The sequence below is a fragment of the Elaeis guineensis genome, chromosome 4 (genome assembly GCF_000442705.2).
Source record: "Elaeis guineensis isolate ETL-2024a chromosome 4, EG11, whole genome shotgun sequence".
Classification (NCBI taxonomy): domain Eukaryota; kingdom Viridiplantae; phylum Streptophyta; class Magnoliopsida; order Arecales; family Arecaceae; genus Elaeis; species Elaeis guineensis.
The window spans coordinates 9,863,474-9,883,971 of record NC_025996.2 but is presented as its reverse complement, the minus strand read 5'-3'; the positions used below and the strand labels follow the sequence as shown (position 1 = coordinate 9,883,971).

The window sequence follows — 20,498 nt, the reverse complement described above, 5'->3', positions numbered from 1 at the left end:
GAGCTGGGTTCATCAATGTGCCCCAAGGGACCTAGTGGTAAAATAGGGGTGGATCGGATGAGGTCCAAAGCCAGAAATAAGGCTGCGTTTGGTACGTTACCTAACAGTGATAATTTAATTTATTTAATAATTTAAATTATCTATTATTTAAATAAATTATCAATAATATTGATTATCATATTTAATATACATACATAATATTATAAAAAATTATTAAAAATTATAATTGATATATTTGATATGAAAATTAGATTACTGATAATATAACATCAAATTTTTAAAATATTTTTAAATTAAATTATTAATTTAATATTTTTAAATTATATATTTTTATTTTTTTAATAATAAAAATTATTATACGAAAAAATTTATTATTATTTTAAAACTTATTACTATTATTATTATTATTATTATTATTATTATTATAAAAATTATTATTTTTAAACTAATTTTTTATTTTTTCTCCTTTTCTCTTTCTCCCGTGTGGCACGCCCCAATCCCCCCTCCCCCTACCCCCTGTTTATTGTGCCTTCGACACCGCACCCCGACCCTCCGACTGCTTGTGCTGTTCTGGCCACCGCACCCCGACCTTCTGGTAGCCTGTCGCACTACCACCCTTCCCCAACCCTCAACTATCCGTGCTACTCTGGCCACCGCACTCTGGCCGCCCGTCATGTTGCCACCCCTCCCCAACCCTTCGGACGCCCGCACTGCCCTGGCCACCGCCCTCCAACTGCACTGCCTTGGCCACCCCTTCCTAGCCCCTCGACCGCCCGCACTACCTTGGCCACCGCCCCCGCCCCCCGGTCACCCATCGCGCTCTATCTTTGGTGAGGGCCGCGAAGGCGGCAGGGGCCATCAGAGGAGAAGTTGGGGGGGGTGGGGGGAGGCATGAGTGGCGCTGCACGGGGAGGGAGAGAAGAGAGGAGGATAGTTTTGTTAAAAAATTTTATTACAAGATTATCTCATGGGAGGTAATCTGGATAGTTATATCTTCCTTTAGTAATACAGATTATCTTATATGAAGTAATCTGGATAACTAACTTAAAAAGCATACCAAACGTGATAATCTAATGGGACTCTTTTAAATTGTCAGTAATTTGGATAGATTGTCAGCTATCCAACATAACCTAAGAGATTTAGATGATCCTAGGTCTGGTATATAGGACTTTTTATTGGGGCTTCATACCTTAATAACTGATCTGATTTGATTGAGCCGAGTCTAAATTATATACATTAGCCTCGTCAAACTTTTGTTATACATGTGTATGTCACTTGGACAAAGGACCTAATTCAAGACCATACGGCCATGCAGTAAGTGCTCCAAGATTCTCTTAAACCGGACAGAATGTTGACCGACTAACTTATACGCTAATGAACAAGTGAAGAATTTTGAGAAAATTTTACATGAAAAAAATATGCATCAAAATTTTTTAATCTTGGGTGAAGTGGGATAGAGAAAAATAGTGAGTATTGCGAGGGCAAAATAATATTTTGAAGAAATTTATTATTTTTATCTATTTAAGTATTTAGTTAGAAAGGATTACGATCTGAAATCGAAATTGGAACGAGTGATTTCTATTCAAACTGTTTAATTGGGAGGGCTTCTATTCTGATTTTGATTCGTGGATGAAATAGAAATAATTTAATCTATCTAAAACTAAATTCTTATTCTTTGGTCTCTACTAAAGATATAAATTTTTATTCTGATTTCAATCATAAATCAAAAAAATTAGACTATTTTGATTTAAATATTATATTTTATTATTTTTTTATCTAAAATATAGTTTAATTTGCTATCACAGGAGGAAAAAAAAATTATCCTGTTGGGGAATACCGACCGACCCCGCTCGCGCCGACTCATAATCAGTCGTACACAACCGACCGACCGACCGACTGACCCCGCTCGGGCCGACTGAACCAGGAGGTCTGATGATCGACTCTCGTAACATGCCCGGCTGACTGTCAAAGGAGCCCGAATCTCCACCCGACGCCACTGAGAGGGCCACCGACCTAAGGTCGGTCGACTCCTCCGATCGCCGTACTGCCGCCAGAACCTGTCAGTCCTGACAGCAACATGCGGCACTGCCACCTGAGGGCATCATCCCGCCTAGGGCATTGTCAATCCTAGTGATTTGACAGCCTCACGGCGACGTGACACTCTCACGGCGACTCTGACAGTTTACAGTGAGTTGACAATTCCTCAATTGTCCGCGCCATTAATGACGGCGCCATACCACGCTCCACTATATATATCGGGGAAGGCAACAGTGCAAAGGGGCGAAAAGGAACAACAGGCTTGCTCCCTTTAACTCTCTCTCTCGACTGAGCTCTCCGTCTTCATTTCACTGTTGCCCAGTCAACTCGCTGACTTGACCGTCGGAGGGTCCCCGTCGGAGCCACCTTCGGTCTGTGTGGACTTCTTCTTTTTTTTGCAGGCGCTCGTTCCCGACGATCGGGCGACGAGGGGATTGACCGCAACAGATTGGCGCGCCAGATAGGAGGGGTACAGGACGTGTACTATTGTGGTGCTTTACTCCCACAGAACTCAACATGACAAAGACAAGGGCTCAGCGATCGAGGGTCACCGGGTCGGCGAGGCGCTCTTCCCGTCGGGAAGAGACCTCTCCGCCACCCTCCGCGGCGGAACCCAACTCTCCGCACCCCACGGTGACCACGGAGGCGCAGATCGCAGCAATCGTGCGGCAGATGACCGTGCTGACGGATGCGGTCAAGAGCCTCCAGCAACAACCGGCACGGCTGCCGCCATCACCGGCCGGGCAGCCGGCGGCGCGTCCGATGCCCTCCAGGAGCAGCCGCCGGCGCCTGCACCGATCTCCGTCTTCTCTGCGGGAGCACTTACCACAGCGCTCCCACAGAGAGGAGGAGGCGCGGTCGCGGCACGATGCCCATCGGTCCCAACAACTTTCTCCCTCCCGGCTGGAACGGGCAAGGAAGGAGAAGCGACCACGAACGCCGTCCGTCTCTCTCTCAGAATCTTTCGGAGACTCCACCCCTGGGGTCTCCCAGCACCGGCGGACGGACGACTACGAACGCCGGTTCGAGGAAATCGACCGTCGGCTTGTGCAGTTGCAGGTGGACGGGCAGAAGTCTTCGAACGACGTCGACTTTCAGACTGCACAACCTCTTTCCCGACTCATTCTTGACGAACCGATCCCCGATCGGTTCAAGATGCCGCATGTGGAGCCCTACGACGGCTCCACCGACCCAATCGACCACCTGAAGAGCTATAAAGCTCTCATGACGATTCAGGGGGCAACCGACGCTCTCTTTTGCATCGGCTTCCCCGCCACGCTCCGCAAAGCTGCCAGGGCCTGGTACTCCGGTCTCCGATCGGGAAGTATCCACTCCTTTGGGCAGCTCGAACACTCTTTCGTGGCCCACTTCAGCACCAGCCGGAAGCCACCGCAAACGTCGGACAGCCTTTTCTCCCTCAAACAGGGAGAAAACGAGACGCTCCGACACTTCGTGGCGCGATTCAATACGGCCACGCTCGAGGTCTGGGACCTCAACGAAGACATGGCCATCTCGGCCATGAAACGAGGGTTGAAGGCATCCCGTTTTACTTACTCCCTCGACAAGACCCTCCCCCGGACGTACGCTGAGCTGCTGGAGCGCGCGTACAAGTACATGCGCGCGGATGAAGGAGCTTCCAACCGACGCTTGGCCGAACTCAGAGGCCCGAAGGAGAAGCGGAGGAAGGGTCGGGAACCCGCTACGCCTAGCAGGCCCCCGACCGATGGTCGGGTCTCGACACCTCGACAGAACCAAAAGTCGCCCCATCGGCAGACTCCGAAGCCGACACGCTCCAGGTACGATTCTTATACTCCCCTCTCTGCCCCCCGTGCGCAGATTCTGATGGAAATCGAAGGGGAAGAATACCTGCGACGGCCTCCGCCTCTGAAGGCAAAAGGCCTCGACCGACGGAAGTACTGCCGGTTCCACCGGGGCCACGGCCACAATACCGAGCAATGCATCCAGCTTAAGGATGAGATTGAGGCTCTCATCCGTCGAGGGTGTCTCGGTAAATTTCGGAGGAACCCGCCGACTCAACCAGTCACTGACCGACGACCCCAGCCGGCTGAGGAAGTGCCGACTAATCAGCCGACGGTCGGAGTCATCAACATGATTTCCAAACGACTTGGCCAGGGGACGTCTGTCGGAGGGGAGCCGACGAAAAGACCACGCCCGGACAATGCAATCACCTTCACAGATGAAGATGTTCAGGGCATCCAAACCTCCCACGATGACGCTGTTGTTGTTTCGGCAACAATAGCAAACTATGATGTAAAAAGGATTTTTGTAGATAATGGAAGTTCGACAAATGTTTTGTTTTACTCGACCTTCTCCCGAATGCGACTATCAACAGACCGACTCAAGAGAGTCTCTACGCCCCTGATAGGCTTCGCCGGAGACACGATTACAATGGAAGGAGAGGTCACCCTTCCCGTGACGGTCGAAACCGAACCACGCCAAAGTACGGTCCATTTGATTTTTGCGATCGTCCAGGTGCCTTCGGCCTACAACACCATACTCGGAAGACCCGGACTGAACGCCCTCAAGGCGATTGTCTCGACGTACCACCTCTTGGTTCGGTTTCCGATCAAAAATGGAGTCGGGGAGATGCGCGGAGATCAACAGCTCGCTCGGCGATGCTTCCAGATCTCTGCTCAAAGCGACGAGTTGAAGGGCCCCCTGACGATCGACAAGCTAGACCCACGGGAGGAAGAAGAGCGGGGTGAGCCGGCTGAACGGCTCATCCCCATCCCGATGGCTGGGGATCCCGACCGAAAGGTATGGGTCGGTTCTCAACTACCCGACCCAGACCGACGACGGCTGGTGGAGCTGCTAAGAGCCAATGCCGACGTATTCGCTTGGTCGGCGGCGGATATGTCGGGTATCCCCCCAGAGACAATGATGCATCGACTCAACATCGATCCGACTATGAGGCCGGTGCGACAAAAGAAAAGGTCTTTTGCCTCGGAAAGACAGAAGGCCATCGACGAAGAAGTGGACAAGCTACTCGAGGCAGGCTTTATCAGAGAAACCACCTATCCCGACTGGCTTGCAAACGTCGTCATGGTCAAAAAAGCCAACGGGAAGTGGAGGATTTGCATCGACTATACCGACCTGAATCGGGCCTGCCCAAAAGATAGCTTTCCACTTCCAAAGATCGACCAGCTGGTGGACGCGACGTCCGAATTTCGACTGCTCAGCTTCATGGACGCCTTTGTCGGATACAACCAGATCCGGATGGCGCCTGAAGACGAGGAGCACACTGCCTTCGTGACCCCCAAGGGCCTCTACTGTTATCGGGTGATGCCCTTTCGGCTGAAGAACGCCGGCGCCACCTACCAGCGACTTGTCAATAAGGTCTTCAAAGATCAGATCGGGCGCAACATGGAGGTATACGTGGACGACATACTGGTGAAAAGTGCACGGATCCCGGATCATGTTCGGGATCTCGAGGATCTGAAGAAGTACTTGGCTTCCCCACCGCTGCTCGTGAAGCCGCAGGTTGGAAAAACCTTGTATCTCTATTTAGCCACATCCTCTGAGGTGGTCAGTTCGGTGCTCGTCCGAGAAAATGAGAGCCGAACCCATCAGCCTATCTACTATACCAGCAAGGTACTCCATGACGCCGAAGCCCGATATTCGGAGATGAAAAAGATGATTTTCACCCTGACTGTCTCCGCACAACGACTCCGTCCGTACTTCCAGGCTCATGCCATAGTGGTTCTCACCAACCAGCCCCTGAGGGCGATATTGCACCGACTGGACACGTCGGGACGACTGGCAAAATGGGCGATGAAGCTCAGCAAATTCGACATTCAGTACCGACCGTGGCCTGTCTTGAAGGCTCAAGTCCTGGCCGACTTCATCGCCGAGTGCCCGACCACCGACCAAGGCTCGGGAGCTGCAGACCCTGGGCGAGATGTGGTCTCTGAGCCAGACCCGGTCTCCACATGGGTACTGCACATCGACGGAGCTTCAAACGCTCAAGAGAGCGGGGCCGGGTTCCTGCTCACGAACTCGGATGGGGTAGTCACCGAGTACGCCCTCCGATTCAACTTCAAGGCCTCCAATAATCAAGCCGAGTATGAAGCGCTCCTCGCCGGATTGAGGATGGCAAAGGAACTCGGGATCGACAGTCTTCGGGCATTCTCCGATTCTCAACTGATCGTGGGACAGATCAAAGGCGAATTCGAGGTACGAGATCCGACCATGGTTAAATATCTCCAGAAAGTGAAGGATCTCGTAACGCGCCTCAGGTATTTTGAGATTTCTCACATCCCTAGGTCGGAGAACGCCCGGGCCGACGCACTCTCTAGACTGGTGACTTCGACCTTTGATTCTTTGGGTCGAACGTTCGTGGAGAACCTCGAGCAGCCGAGTATTGACCGGGTCGAAGAAATACTACAACTGGCTGCTGAACCAAGCTGGATGGACCCGATCGTTCGGTATTTGACCGACGGGATCAGCCCCGAGGATCCCACGGAGGCCAGGCGGCTCCGATGGTCGGCCTCCCAATATGTGATCATGGATGGCCGACTCTACAAAAGGTCGTTCTCCCTTCCCTTGCTCAGGTGCTTGGGACCGACCGACGCAGACTATGCTCTCCGAGAAGTACACGAAGGGATCTGCGGGAATCACTTGGGGGGCAAGTCTCTAGCCTACAAAGTCCTGCGACAGGGTTACTATTGGCCCACCATGAGGAAGGACGCGATTGAGTTGGTCCGGAGGTGCGAACCTTACCAGAAGTATGCTAACGTACAGCACCGACCGGCCAGCCAAATCACCCCTATTGTTGCTCCATGGCCCTTCGCCCAATGGGGGGTCGACATTCTCGGTCCTTTCCCTCCGGCATCGGGTCAAAGAAAGTTCGTAGTTATCGCCATCGACTACTTCACCAAATGGGTGGAGGCCGAACCCTTGGCGCAGATTACCGAACGAAAGATGGAGGACTTTGTCCAAAAATCCATCATCTTCAGGTTCGGGCTGCCGCATACCATCATCACCGACAATGGGCGGCAGTTCGACAACCAAGACTTCAGGAATTTCTGCGCAAGGTTTCACATCACGCACCGACTGACTTCGGTCGGGCACCCGCAGTCCAATGACGAAGTCGAGGTGACTAACCGGACCATACTGCACGGGCTCAAAACCCGACTAAACGAAGCCAAAGGCCTCTGGGTCGACGAGCTAGGCTCCGTTCTGTGGGCTTACCGAATGACCCCCCGCGTGCCGATGGGGGAGTCGCCTTTCGATTTGGCCTATGGGACGGAGGCGATGATCCCACTCGAGATTGGACTACCGTCTACGCGGGTCGAGCGGTATCGAGAGCCAGACAACTCCGATTGTCGGAGAGCCGACCTAGACCTCCTCTCCGAACTGCGAAACGAGGCTCAACTTCGCATGGCTTCTTACCAACAGAGGGTAGTCCGGTACTACAATGCCAAAGTCAGACTAAAGCTTTTCAGGCCTGGTGACTTAGTCCTGAGAAAGGCAGAGATCTCGAAGCCCCTGGACCAAGGGAAGCTGGCTCCGAACTGGGAGGGGCCCTACATGGTGGCAGACACCTATGGGCTTAGAGCTTACCGACTCGAGACTCTGGAAGGGAAACCCATTCCCAGGACCTGGAACGCCGACAACCTGAAGGTGTATCACCAATGAGCCACGAACTTGTTCATTCGAAATACAAATCCAGTTTCAAATCTCGGAGTTTTCACTCTTCGACTGACGATCGACACTCCCCGAAAAGGCCGAGTCCCGACGTCCCGACTCGGGCTTAATATCTGCATGGATCCGACGGCCCGATCGCCGACAATACATCGGACGCTTATAAGGGTCGGATCGCCCGCAACAACGGGAGTTAGCACTTTTTCTACGGTCAAACTTTTGGGCTAAACAATCGGCTAACCTGCCGATTGAGCCCCGACCAAAAAAAGGCACATCGCTTGCGCGACAAACGTCGCGACTCACCGATTGAGCTACGGTCGGTCGAAGGATACTCGGCTTACCACCGTCTATCACACGAAGCGACCACTGTCGCGTTCTCGACTCGCCGATCGGGCTACGGTCGGTCGGACGGTATTCGACTTACCGCCGTATGCCAGGAGGCGCGGCATGGATACCCGACATAAGGGTATCAGGATCCGACTTGCCGTCGCTTTCCTGACTAAACGCACCGAGTGACGACCGACTGAATGCGTCAGAAGAGACCCGACCGCCAAGCTTTATCTAGTGGCCGGTAGGTCGGCTTCTGAATGGCTCGACTAACAGCCGGGCGAAGGACGCCCGACTTGGGCAATCGACCATCGACAGGCCGATCCATGGTCGGGACTTGTTCCACCTCTGTGGGAGCATGGATTGCCGAACGTCCCAACTGACCTATATGGGTTAGCAACCCATATGCGCGAATGCATTCCACGACGCATGGAAAGAAAAAGAGAACAAACAGAGGAAATAAGTTTAAGTCCAAGACTCTGATTTTCATTAGAAGTCAAAATGGGCTTTACAAAGTTGGGCCGAAGCCCGAATACAAGCCGAAGCAAAAATAGAAAAAGTAAAGATAAAACCTGATCAATCATCGGAGTCGGCCTCCTCCATCGGATGGCGATGGGGGTCGGTCGGCAAATTCGCTCTGGCTTCGGCAGTCGGGGCCGCCCGATCCTCAGCAACCTGCTCTGCGTCTCCTTTAGCTTCCGCCCTGGTGGAAAGGCCTCCCGAAGCTGGTTCGACCGTTTCCTCCGCGGTTGGGGCCTCCGAATCTGGCAGAACTATGCTGCTGAGGTCGATCTCCGGGTACAATCCTCGAATGGCTTCGCGAGCATCCTCGTACCCGATTCGGTACGAGAGGAAGCCGCTCTCTAGAAGCTCTTCTCGGTACTCTTCCGAATCTCGAAAGTCTTCTACGGCCCGACCCAAGGCCTCCTTCGTCGACTCTGCTTCGGCCTTCGCGATGTCCGCGTCAGCCTGGGCGATGGACAAGCCTTCTTCGACCTTGGCGAGATTTTCGAGACTTACTCGGAGTTGCTCGCGGTCGGCCTCCAGCTCCTTGACGATGCCGTCTCGCTCATGCCGGAGCCGACGGATAGTCCGGGACTTCTTCTTCGCGTCGTCCCTGACCGACTGCAACTCCGACTCTGACGACGCCAAAGCTCCCTTAAGTCGGGAGACCTCCTCCGAAAGTCAGGAGACCTCCCCCTCAAGTCAGTTCTCCCGTTCGACCGACTATTGCAGCTGGTCGATGAGGATGACCCTGTCGGCTTCAAGGGCTCCGACCTTGTCCCTCCAAGCCGCGCGCATTTCGCCGAACTTTCGATATCCGGCCTCTAGCTCGGATATATTGAAAACCAGCTGCACAAAGTAAAACCGACCGATAAGAGATCGGATTCATGGGAACCGCATTAAAGGCAAAGGAAAGGAGAAACTCACCCGAATCATCATCGGATAAAAGGAAGAAAGCAAGTCGGAGACGCGCTGGTTCTTCATTGCATCGATGTCGGCAAGAAGGAGCGCCTGGCACAGTCTCCTGGCCAAGTCATGGTTGGCCAGGCTCGACGCACCTTCGGGGAGTGGAAAGTCGGTCGATCCTCCGCTGGCCGACCGTCTTTCGTCGCCCGACACCATGGGGGCCTTCCCTCGGTCGGACGCCCAGGCCCTGACATCAGAGATCGAGGGCAGGCTTGAGCCCGATCGAGTCTCGACCGACGGCGCGGCGGTAGCAGGCGTCGGTCGCTCGGGTTCGCGGACCTCCTCCTAGACTTTCGCCGCCTGATGGGCGGTCGGTGCGCCGTCCACGAACTCGGCAGCCCGTCTGTCGGGTGAAGCGGCGCCCTCGGCCGACGGTCCCTCGGACGGGACCTCGACGAGCACTGCCGGCGCCGACAAAGCGATGACTGGCTCCGCCCCCGACCTGGTCGGTCCGCTTGGCGGGGCAGCATGAGACCTCTTGGGAGGCTGCGACGGTCCGGCACCTTGCGCCGGCCTCTTCCGAACGGCGTACTGATGTACGTCGGCTGCCGTCAGTCGCATTCTCTGTGGCATGTCTGAAAAAGACGACAGAAGGTCAGTGTCGAAAGGAAAAAACAAAAAAGAAGAAAAAGAGCAAGCAAACGAAAAACCGACCTAGGCGGGGGACTGGGCTGAGGTCGGCGTCGTACAGGGCCTGCTCGGTTACAAGCTCGCTCTGCTTCGGCACCGAGATGTCCTTCAGCCGGTGGAAGTCCTCCCGATCTTCAGCCTCCACCCGACTGTTCTCGTTCGGCTCGATTCGGGGATTCTCCCAACGGACGGGAAACCCCCAAGGAGCAGAAGACGACGCAAAGAAGAACTGGTTCTTCCATCCGTGAATGGACGATGGAAGACCAGTAATGAAGGAGAGCCCTTTTCGAGGAACAAAGTACCACCACCCTCGGGCTTTAGGGTGAGGTCAGAGGACGAAGAAGACTCGAAAAAGGAAGACCCGAGGTTTGGTCGGCAAAAGCCGACACAGGAGTGCGAAGCTGACTATCAGCCGAACCGAGTTCGGCGCGAGTTGTGCCGGGCACAGCCCGTAATAGTCAAGGATATTTCGGACGAACTCCGGATCCGGGAAGCGAAGACCGGCCCGGAGGTCCTCCAAGTAGAAGGCCACCTGGCCCTCGGGCGGACTGTTGACCCGACCGACGGCGCCAGGGGCGAACAGCCGAAACTGCTTCGGAATGCGGTACTGCTCCCGGAGCCGATCGACGTTCGGCCCCGATAGTGAAGAAACCTCCACCTCCGGGGTCGACCGAGTATCGTCGGTCGGCTCTCCCGACCGACCACCTCGTGGAGACGTCCTAGCCATGGGCCCAGACGAGTGGCAGAAGGAGAAGAAGAAGAAAGAGACGGAGAGGATGATGGAGAAGGAACTACAAGGGAAAAGAGAAGCGGAGGAGGGTACCTGGAGCAAGGGCTCACGCGGACAGAGTCTCGGCAATAAAATGAGAAGGGTAAAAAACTGAATGGGGGCGACTCTGTATATATAGTACCCCCCGACGGCCGAGATGGAGGCACGACTAACGAGGACTCCCCGGATCCTGCCGCGTGGCGTCATCCTGGCCATCCGTCAGTCCGACGGTTCGACACACCTGCCTCCAGATCAAGCCACGTCACCTCCGTCCGCTCCAACGAACCCGTCCCAATGACCGCACGCCACGTGGCGCAAGGTCGGGATGTTTCGTGTCCCCGAAGGGACGGCGGGAATGGCGGTTTCCCTTCCCGATGGGACGAGACGACCGGCACCGACAGGGCATCTGACACCGACGGGACGTCCGACACCTGCGGGACGTCCGATGCCGACATGACACCTGACGATGATGGGACGGAACATCTGACACCGGCGGGACGTCCGACACCTGCAGGACATCTAACGCCGACTAGACACCCGATGCCAGCGAATCGCTCGACGTATACGAAACGCCTGACATCATATCAACCCGCGGTACGGTCGGAATTCGGCACATGGTAAATCCACTCCTTTTCGCCCGGCATTGCTGCCCAAACGAATGCATCGGCCAGCGCACCGTCCGACCCAGGAGTGGAGGGGGGCAACTGTTGGGGAATACCGACCGACTCCACTCGCGCCGACTCATAATCAGTCGTACACGACCGACCGACCGACCGATCGACCGACCGACTGACCCCGCTCGGGCCGACTGAACCAGGAGGTTTGATGACCGACTCTCGTAACATGCCCGGCTGACTGTCAAAGGGGTCCGAATCTCCACCCGACGCCACTGAGAGGGCCACCGACCTAAGGTCGGTCGACTCCTCCGATCGCCGTACTGCTGTCAGAGCCTGTCAGTCCTGACAGCAACATGCGGCACTGCCACCTGAGGGCATCATCCCGCCTAGGGTATTGTCAACCCTAATGATTTGACAGTCTCACGGCGACGTGACACTCTCACGGTGACTCTGACAGTTTACAGTGAGTTGACAATTTCTCAATTGTCCGCGCCATTAATGACGGCGCCATACCACGCTCCACTATATATATCGGGGAAGGCAACAGTGCAAAGGGGCGAAAAGGAATAACAGGCTTGCTCCTTCTAACTCTCTCTTACTCTCTCTCTCGACTGAGCTCTCCGTCTTCATTTCACTGTTGCCCAGTCACCTCGCTGACTTGACCGTCGGAGGATTCCCACCGGAGCCATCTTCGATCTGTGTGGATTTTTTTTTTTTTTTGCAGGCATTCATCCCCGACGATGAGAAAATTGGCCGCAACATATCCCAAGGGAACAACGTACCAATTCATTTAAACATGGACGACATGTTTGTCAACGGGGGCCATGAATGGATGCAAGTGTACCGGCAGCGCCCTTTGCTTTCACCAAAGATTTAAAAGCAATTTTGTTCGATGAAACAAAGCAACTTTGCATTTAAAATCTAAGGGTCTTTTGGGTACTGCCATCCTTACGTTTTCAAAAGCCCAAGAATAAAAATAGACTGGATTGGATCCGTCTAGGTTGAAACCATTAAAATGGTTTCCCCAGGTATTGGAAGCAGGGATTTGTTGCTTTTGGAAATCAGTGAAACAAAAGGAAGGATTGGCCAAGTCAGGTACCAGACGATGTCTTTGATGCTAATCTCCATGTGATTTCACTGATTTGGAAAGAACAACAGCTTAAAAAAAATGTGTAGAGTTGGTGCCGGAAAGTTTGTACATGTTGGTATCGTTTCTATTTACTATTTTTTATTTTAAAAATATAAACATGAAAAAATTGAAACAAAAAGAAAAACATTTGGTGCCCTTACATGTATTCTCTACTTTATAAATTATTTCTACTATTTATAGAAAGAATATAAATAAAAAACTTTTAATTTTATTATTTTGAAAATAAAAAATCATATCTTTTATCACCATCACTTATTATTATCATTGCTGTCGTCACTGCTATTACCATTATCCTCTTCATCACTATCATAATCACTACCATACCACCATTGCTTCCGCTATCTCTATTATTGCCACCAATGATGACAACATTTTCAATATTATTCTAATTGATATTATCATTTTCGTCTGCATCTCTATTGCTACCATCATAATCAACATTATTATTCATCCTTGCCATCTCTATTACTCCAGCCACTACATTCTTTACTATTATTTTTGCCATAACAGTACTACATTATCAATTCTCCTCCAGCATCATTACTATTTTCATTTATTTTCACCAACACTATCATCAATCTATCCATCATCATTATATTTATAGTTTTAAAAAAATTAATTATATCATAGATTTGTATATTTTAAAAATAAAAAAATATTTTATAAAAATAGAAAAGTGAAACAAAAACATATCTTAATATACAAACTTAGTTGATGGATGAGATGTTCCAAACTTACGATCAAGTTTAAGCCGATTTAAAACTTTAATCGCATGAGCACTGGTGGTACACACGGATAGGAAAATGTATGATCAAGTAAGTGTGAGTTGCGGTCGGATTATTCAAAGCACTAGTGGTAGAATAGTACTCTGGTACAGACTCGGGTTCGATTCCCGGCTGGTGCAAGTTGTCTTTTTATTTTTCCCTTCGTTCTCAGGAAGACGAAGAGTGCTTTTGATTTGTCATTAAAAAAATATTTTTTTATTTTTTTAAATTTTAAAAAATAAAAAATAAAATATAATATTTGATAGTATCATGAAAAGTAAAAAATTAAAATTAAAATTATCAAAATAATTATTTTATATATAAAATAAAAATTTTTAACTTTCTAAAATTTATTTTTTTATTTTTTTTTACTTTCGCACATCTAAAATGCCAAACCAAAAGGTAAAGAGTCCGAATCTTTGTTTCTTGTCAAGCTCTTTACCTTTCATTTTCTTCTTTTTTTTCTTCCTGAATTTTTCTTCCTCATCGAGCTCTTCACCTACCATCCCCAAACGTTGCTTTTGCTTTATAGTAACGTAGTTACTAAATATATTTTTTATTTTTTTATTTTTATTTAATAATAAAAATTAAAAAAAATAATATTTTTTAAAAATTAAAAATAAAAAGATATAACCACATCCAAAGTGTTTTGGGAGGCCATCGATAGCTCGGCCAAAGAGAGTGCTCCTTGTAAGGGGGCACATCTGAATCATTGAGAGGTGGAAGGTGAGAATAGACGGGGCTGTGTTGGGTTCGCAGCATTGTGGTGATAGTGGTGGTGTTTCTTTGAATGGCCAAGGATTGGAAGGTGATGACGAGGCACAAGGAAAAAAAGCCATGGCATAGAGGCAAATTAAAAACAAGAGCACTCGGCTTGGTTGTGCGGTTTTGGAGATTGGATTTTGGTCCTACAAAGAAGTGGCGTCTCCGTTGGATTTTGTAAGTCAGATATATCTGATAAAAGGTCTTTAGACTCGTACACATACCATCGTGCTGCGACCTGTGAGTCTTGTCATGAGATTATAATGCAGGGAAACATGTGGCTTCAATTCTGTTTAATATTGAATTTTGGCTATCCATTTAAATAACATTACCATGTCATCTGATCCTTGATAGAGCATTGCCAACTAGTATCAAGAAACCCTCAACGTGAGATGCATTGTATCACCTCTTGATGACGCAGCATAATGCAGCCACAAGCTATTTTCTAATCATTCGCTGTTCATGCTACTTAGTTCAGTAATAAATCTGAATCTGATGTTTCTGGTGCTATATTTAATCACATAAAACTGAATACCAACTTTATCAGATTTGCTGCAACTTATCTTTATCTCAATAAGGAATTAAGGATAGATCTCAATGTTACCTGGATGAAAGCTCCAGCTAAAAAATTTACTGCAAAAGCATAGTTATGGGTGAAACTTCTGGACAAAGAAATCTCTGCAGTTCCACCACAACAATTGTACTCATAGAGCATTTGAAAGCTCTAGCTAAAAAAATTCGTGCAAAAGCGTAGTAATTGGCGAGACTACATAATTCAGGTTGTCATTTGATTCCAACACCCAGGGGAACTTTTTGAATTCTGATATATCAAAAATAAATAAATAAACATTTCACAAAACCCATTGACAACTGTTGCATTGGAGAACCATAAAACAAGCATACAACATGGCTGATACACAAACAATAAAAGAAAAAGCAACGATGGAGAAACGGATAGGGAACATGAAGGATGATCCAAGAAATGGGCCATCTGGTTTCATAGACCTGACAGATACAGAGCAAAAGGTCTCCAGGTCATGCCTCAGTAGGAGGTTTTAGCCTTATCAACTTTCGAATCCTGTCCTTGTCAGGGTTCTCCAGCATCCCCTTGACAACAAACACAAATGGAGAGCAAGGAAGTTGAACAATTAGGCAGTGAAAAAGCTGCTATGCACTTAAAATAAGATGCATGTTTCCATTTTAATGAGAAAAACACCAAGAACTTGATGATTGATATAGTTCATATCAATTTTTTCATTAATTTAGGCTATGCACTTAAAATAAGATGCATGTTTCCATGTTAATGAGAAAAACACCAAGAACTTGATGATTGATATAGTTCATATCAAATTTTTCATTAATTTAGGCGTTTCAATATCTTATTAACCCAAATTAAAGAGGATTTGCCATCACTTTGGTGGATAGCTGATATGAATATGACAACAAGCCTGAAACCAATAGTTTACACACTTGAAATCAAGTTATGGTTATATGATCTTAAAACAGAGAACGTTATAAGTTTTCGAAAGAAAGAGATTCATCAAATCAGCAGTTGAAAAGATAAAAATTCAGATAGTTGCCATACCTTCCAAACAATTTCATCAAGACACAGGCATATCTTTCCATATTTGTCGAGGAATAGGCGCTCAGTTGGAGGTTTTCCACAAATGTCCTTCATTGATGATGTGATTACAAAGATTACTTCTGCCACTTGAACACAATTGAACACAAGGAAGAACATAAACATGAGGTCACATTGCAGAGGTTTTTCACTTAAAAGATAAAAAAAAAAAAAAAAAACTCTGTAGAGGTTGATGATATTTTGATAAAGCAACCAAGGTCCAAACACTCACAAGCAAGCTCATCATACTCATCCTTGCCAACAACATAAACACATACATCTCCAAGAATGGTGTATACAATATACACAGACCTGAAAGAGGGAAAAAGTTAAATACATGGAAGAGGAAAATGAAGCATAACTCCAGAGGTATGGTTATAAAATATTCAAAACAATTCGACTCTCACATAATTCAGTAAATCACATAAACTGGCAGGCATGTGAGAATGGTAAAAAGCATCAAGAATGGTAAGCAAAGCTCCCAACTTATTATCAAGGAAACAAACATACAATGACTAGAAAATAGTATCTATTTCCAACCCCTGCAGACCCCATCAGTTTCAGTTTTCAGACAGCATGTCATGAGCCAACATGCTCACTCCCCAAACAACCACCACACCCCACCCCCCACCCCCACCCAAATCCCCCCACAAACCCCACCAACCAAAACGCCTCAACCTACCCACCCACCTGCACGCACAAACCCAAAGTGGAAAAAGGAGGAGAAAATCCTCCCCTACCCCCAAACCCAAAAAGAAGAAGGAAACCAGATCAGATGCCACACAGCATTACATCCTTCATCAATAACATGACGACTCCACCCCATTAATAAACAGTTTTCAGATGCAAATCCATTTTACATAACAAAAATGGCAGATCCATTTCTATGTGCTAAATGTGCTCCCTCTCCCCCTCTCTTTCTTCTTTTGAAGAAATATTATCTTTCGAGTTAGGTTGTGCCTCTAGGACAATAACACACCAGGCGAAAAGAAACTTGATTGAAAAACTGGATGGCTACACATACTATATATAATTTGTCATTTTATTCCTAAAAAAGGCCATCTCCCGAGACTCCTGCCACTGCAACATCTGGGGAGCATCACATGCGCTAAGCTTACCCCATGTGCAGAGGGCTACTTCCATGTTTTGAACATGTGATACTTGGGTCATAATGGAGCAACCTTATTGTTGTGCCGAGACTCACCCTCTTGATATTTTAATCACGGTATCTTGAAAAAAGGAGCTATGTTCTCCTCTTCTCAACAAGACTAAATCCAGATATTCTGATATGATGTAAAAGAGCCATAGGCTCACCATAATACATAGTCAGGATTGATGTGTCCTCCAAACCTAAGATAACTCAAAAATGTGGTACCAAATACATAAAACAACTAAAAATAATGCCATGATGGTAGGATAAGCTCACATAAAACTAAACAATTGAAGAAGACAATAGATATTGGGTTTTAAACTAATATGGAAAACGTTCTTGCATTTTTGGTCATGACTAATCCTAAGGTGCAGAAAGATTAGAATATTGATACGATAAGACAGGCCAATTTACTGATCTGAAAATCAGAAGCTTAAAATTTCTATCTCAAGTGCCATTCAGCCTTTCACCAGCAGAATTTCACTCATGCTCCTACACATGTTTTAGGGCATTTCATACACCAGCTACTCCATCCCCCCAACCCCCCCCCACCCCCCCCCCCCAAAAAAAACCCCAACCACAACAAAACAAAAAAAAAAAAAAGGGAAAAACCATCAGGGAACATACAACACTAGCTCTCTATAGATATCCTTCATTATTAGCTTCATACTTCAAACTGATATGCAGGCAGCCTTTGAAGGCAAACCATTTGTAAAAACCAAAAATTCACCTTTTCTTTTACAAAAAAAGGTTCCTTTGAAACAATTGCTGCATTTAATGAAAGATTGTCAAGTGATATATTAGATGATTATTGAACATATGGCTTGATGCTTTTCACAGGTATCTTAGGAGTCATCCCTTGCTTTTGATTTGTCAACAAAAGAAAATCCAAGATATTTAAGTATAACATGATAGAGACACATATATTGACTATGTTACTTACACTTTGTATCAGGTGCAAGATCCTCCATTTGTGAGAAAATAATTGGAGGACAAAGCAAGACATGCATATTTACAAAAACTAGCAAATGAAGCAATGATAAATAAGCTAAGGTGAGAAACTAAACATTGAAGGAAGCCAATGGTTATGGGACCTTAAGCTAAACAAACTTTACGTTTTCTTTTCAAATTTAATCCCAAATTTGGAAGAGAATTTGAATGTTAACACATGCCCTTCAAATATATAGCAGGTCAATAGAAAAATTTATGCACAATACTGGTATACTACATGACTCAAAATCTTAAATTTTGGAAAAGGGAAATTCGCAAACTTGTGTGAAGCAACAAAAAGCTCTTCATTTTTAGCTCCTTTAAGATTATCAGCTCCTAGTTTCACTAGGAAAGATCGCCAATGCAGTCGCTCCTCTGCAGGCACTCCATGAAAACTGCAAACCAGAAAAACCAACAGGCCATTAGCGCTTCCACTCAAAAAAAACAGCCCATTAGTGGCTTCCAAACCATGTGATGACTAATAAAAAGAACAATAATAGTAAACATGTTTTCAGTTATAGCCACCATTTCCTAAGTGAAAACGTTAACTGAGCCTTTCATGCCCAAAAAAACTACTTCGAGGCATATCTTTTCGGGTATTGCAGCAATAAAACTCAAAGAGCACCGATTGGCTGATTTCAGGAAAATGTTCGAAACCAAATCTATGACAGACTCATCAGGCCAATAAAAGTATTCCTTTTGCTCCATTACAGATCTAGGATTTTAGGTACTGAATTGCAATATTTTAGGTATAATGAAATCTACGATATTGAAAATAATACAATGATCTGATCTATACTGCACGGTTTTCCTCAGCTTCTTGCAAAACGTTTCAAGATCTAGATTTTGGGTCACAGGTTTCAAATTATTTTCATTACCCTATTAGACATCAAAATCCAACCAAGGAGTCATCTTCCCATCAATTCACGACTCACAATACAAGAACCACATGAAAATAGAAGGAAATCAGGAAATGTACGCGTAATCCGAAACCTTAGGACCTGGGGCGATTCCTCGAAAGAAAGAAAGAGAGGGAAACTGAGAAAGAGTTAGCGAGGAAAGGATCGGGAGGGTTGTGTACCGCTCAATGAGGATGTTGCCGTCGGCGTTGGCGAAGAGGAGGGCCAGTATCATCTCTCCACGTACGTCTCCGCGCTCCGCACCACCAGCCGCGATCGCCGTAGAGGGAAACGGTTCCAACTATTTTCCCCAGTGGGCATATGCGGCGGATCACTTGATTTCAAGTCGGCTACTGGTGTGCCGACTTCACTCGAACCCAACTTTACAACCCAGAAGCTAGAAAAGTTGAGCACGGGTCGTCTCAACCATAGAGTACCGAGTATCAGAGATGTCACTTTATTGCAGCTCTAAATATTTATATATTTTAAAATATCTTGATCATAATTAATGAAGTGGAATTTGAATATACAGATTAGAATTTAGAGACTATTAGAGTAGGTAAATTTTGGTTCCTCGATTTTTTTTTTTTTTTTGTAATATATATCAACTTCAACAGCATAGATTTCTACATTATTGGCTTTAAAATCACTAAATCTTTCTATCCTTGCAGATTTCTCCCTACATTGAACTTGTGTATATCTTATCAAATTGATTGAAACTCCATTTATTTCAAATATTAGCAAACCATGGCCATTTGGAATATCTAAATCTTTTTCTCCATGTCTTGCTGATTCTTGGACAAAGCTGCAGCTATGCAGATTAAGATTGCAAGGAAGGCATTGTTTACAACCGTGGACGTTGCCAGGTGTAGGGCTTAAAGATACCCCTCAGGTTGTCATCTGACGGTGCTTTATAGAAGAAGTAATACTAAACGTGTTTTTTTGGGTTGTAGCAACCATCAAAACTCTTAAAAGGAATGCCAAAGTATGTTATCCAGGTTAGCTCAGCCATAAAAACTCAGAGCACGGATTAATTTTTTTCAAGCAAGATGTGAAAGTTTTGTTAGGCCAATAGATCAATTTCTTCAATTCCATCTGTAGGGCTATAGAATTATGTGTACTCAAGTGCATGATTTTTGTCCTTTATTTCTTTAATTACATCTCAACCATCCCCTCCCGTCCCCCCCCGCCCCCCCCCCCCCCCAAAAAAAAAAAAGAAAGAAAATGAAGCCTACGATAACAAAAATAATAGTGCGATCTCCCGAATGATTTACCTGCCAGGTTTTCCTTGAGTTCTATCACCACTCAGAACATTGTGAGCTAAATCTAGAGGCAAAAACACATTAAAATAAAACAAAATAAAGAATTCCAAGCATACTTTTAAACCCCTGGGTATGACCGGTTCCTCGAAGGAGAGAGAAAATGGAGAGAGAGGGTTAGATTCAAAAAGAGACTCGGGGGGCGAGATTGGAGCGTCGGCAAATCATCTACCTTCTAGATGAAGTTTGATAATTTCAACGTGTGACACTGTTCTCTAAATTATAGATTCACCGTGTTGCCATCAAACTTCGGCGGGTTATTTGGATGGATACCGAATAAGTACGTTTATTTTTGATGGGAATGCACCTATAAATTTTTTTTTTTATTG

General features: G+C 47.0%; 1 protein-coding gene across 1 annotated transcript; it reads right to left on the bottom strand.

Moving 5' to 3' along the window:
- Positions 1-14,976: 14,976 nt before the first annotated feature.
- LOC105037199 (uncharacterized) lies at positions 14,977-19,188 on the bottom strand. Its single transcript, XM_073255481.1, has 5 exons — positions 19,033-19,188; positions 18,233-18,346; positions 16,044-16,123; positions 15,776-15,900; positions 14,977-15,297 (listed from the first exon to the last, which is right to left on the bottom strand). Exons 1-5 carry the CDS (start codon positions 19,083-19,085, stop codon positions 15,226-15,228), a joined length of 444 nt encoding a protein of 147 aa, XP_073111582.1. The 5' UTR covers positions 19,086-19,188; the 3' UTR covers positions 14,977-15,225.
- Between the last annotated feature and the right edge of the window lie 1,310 nt (positions 19,189-20,498).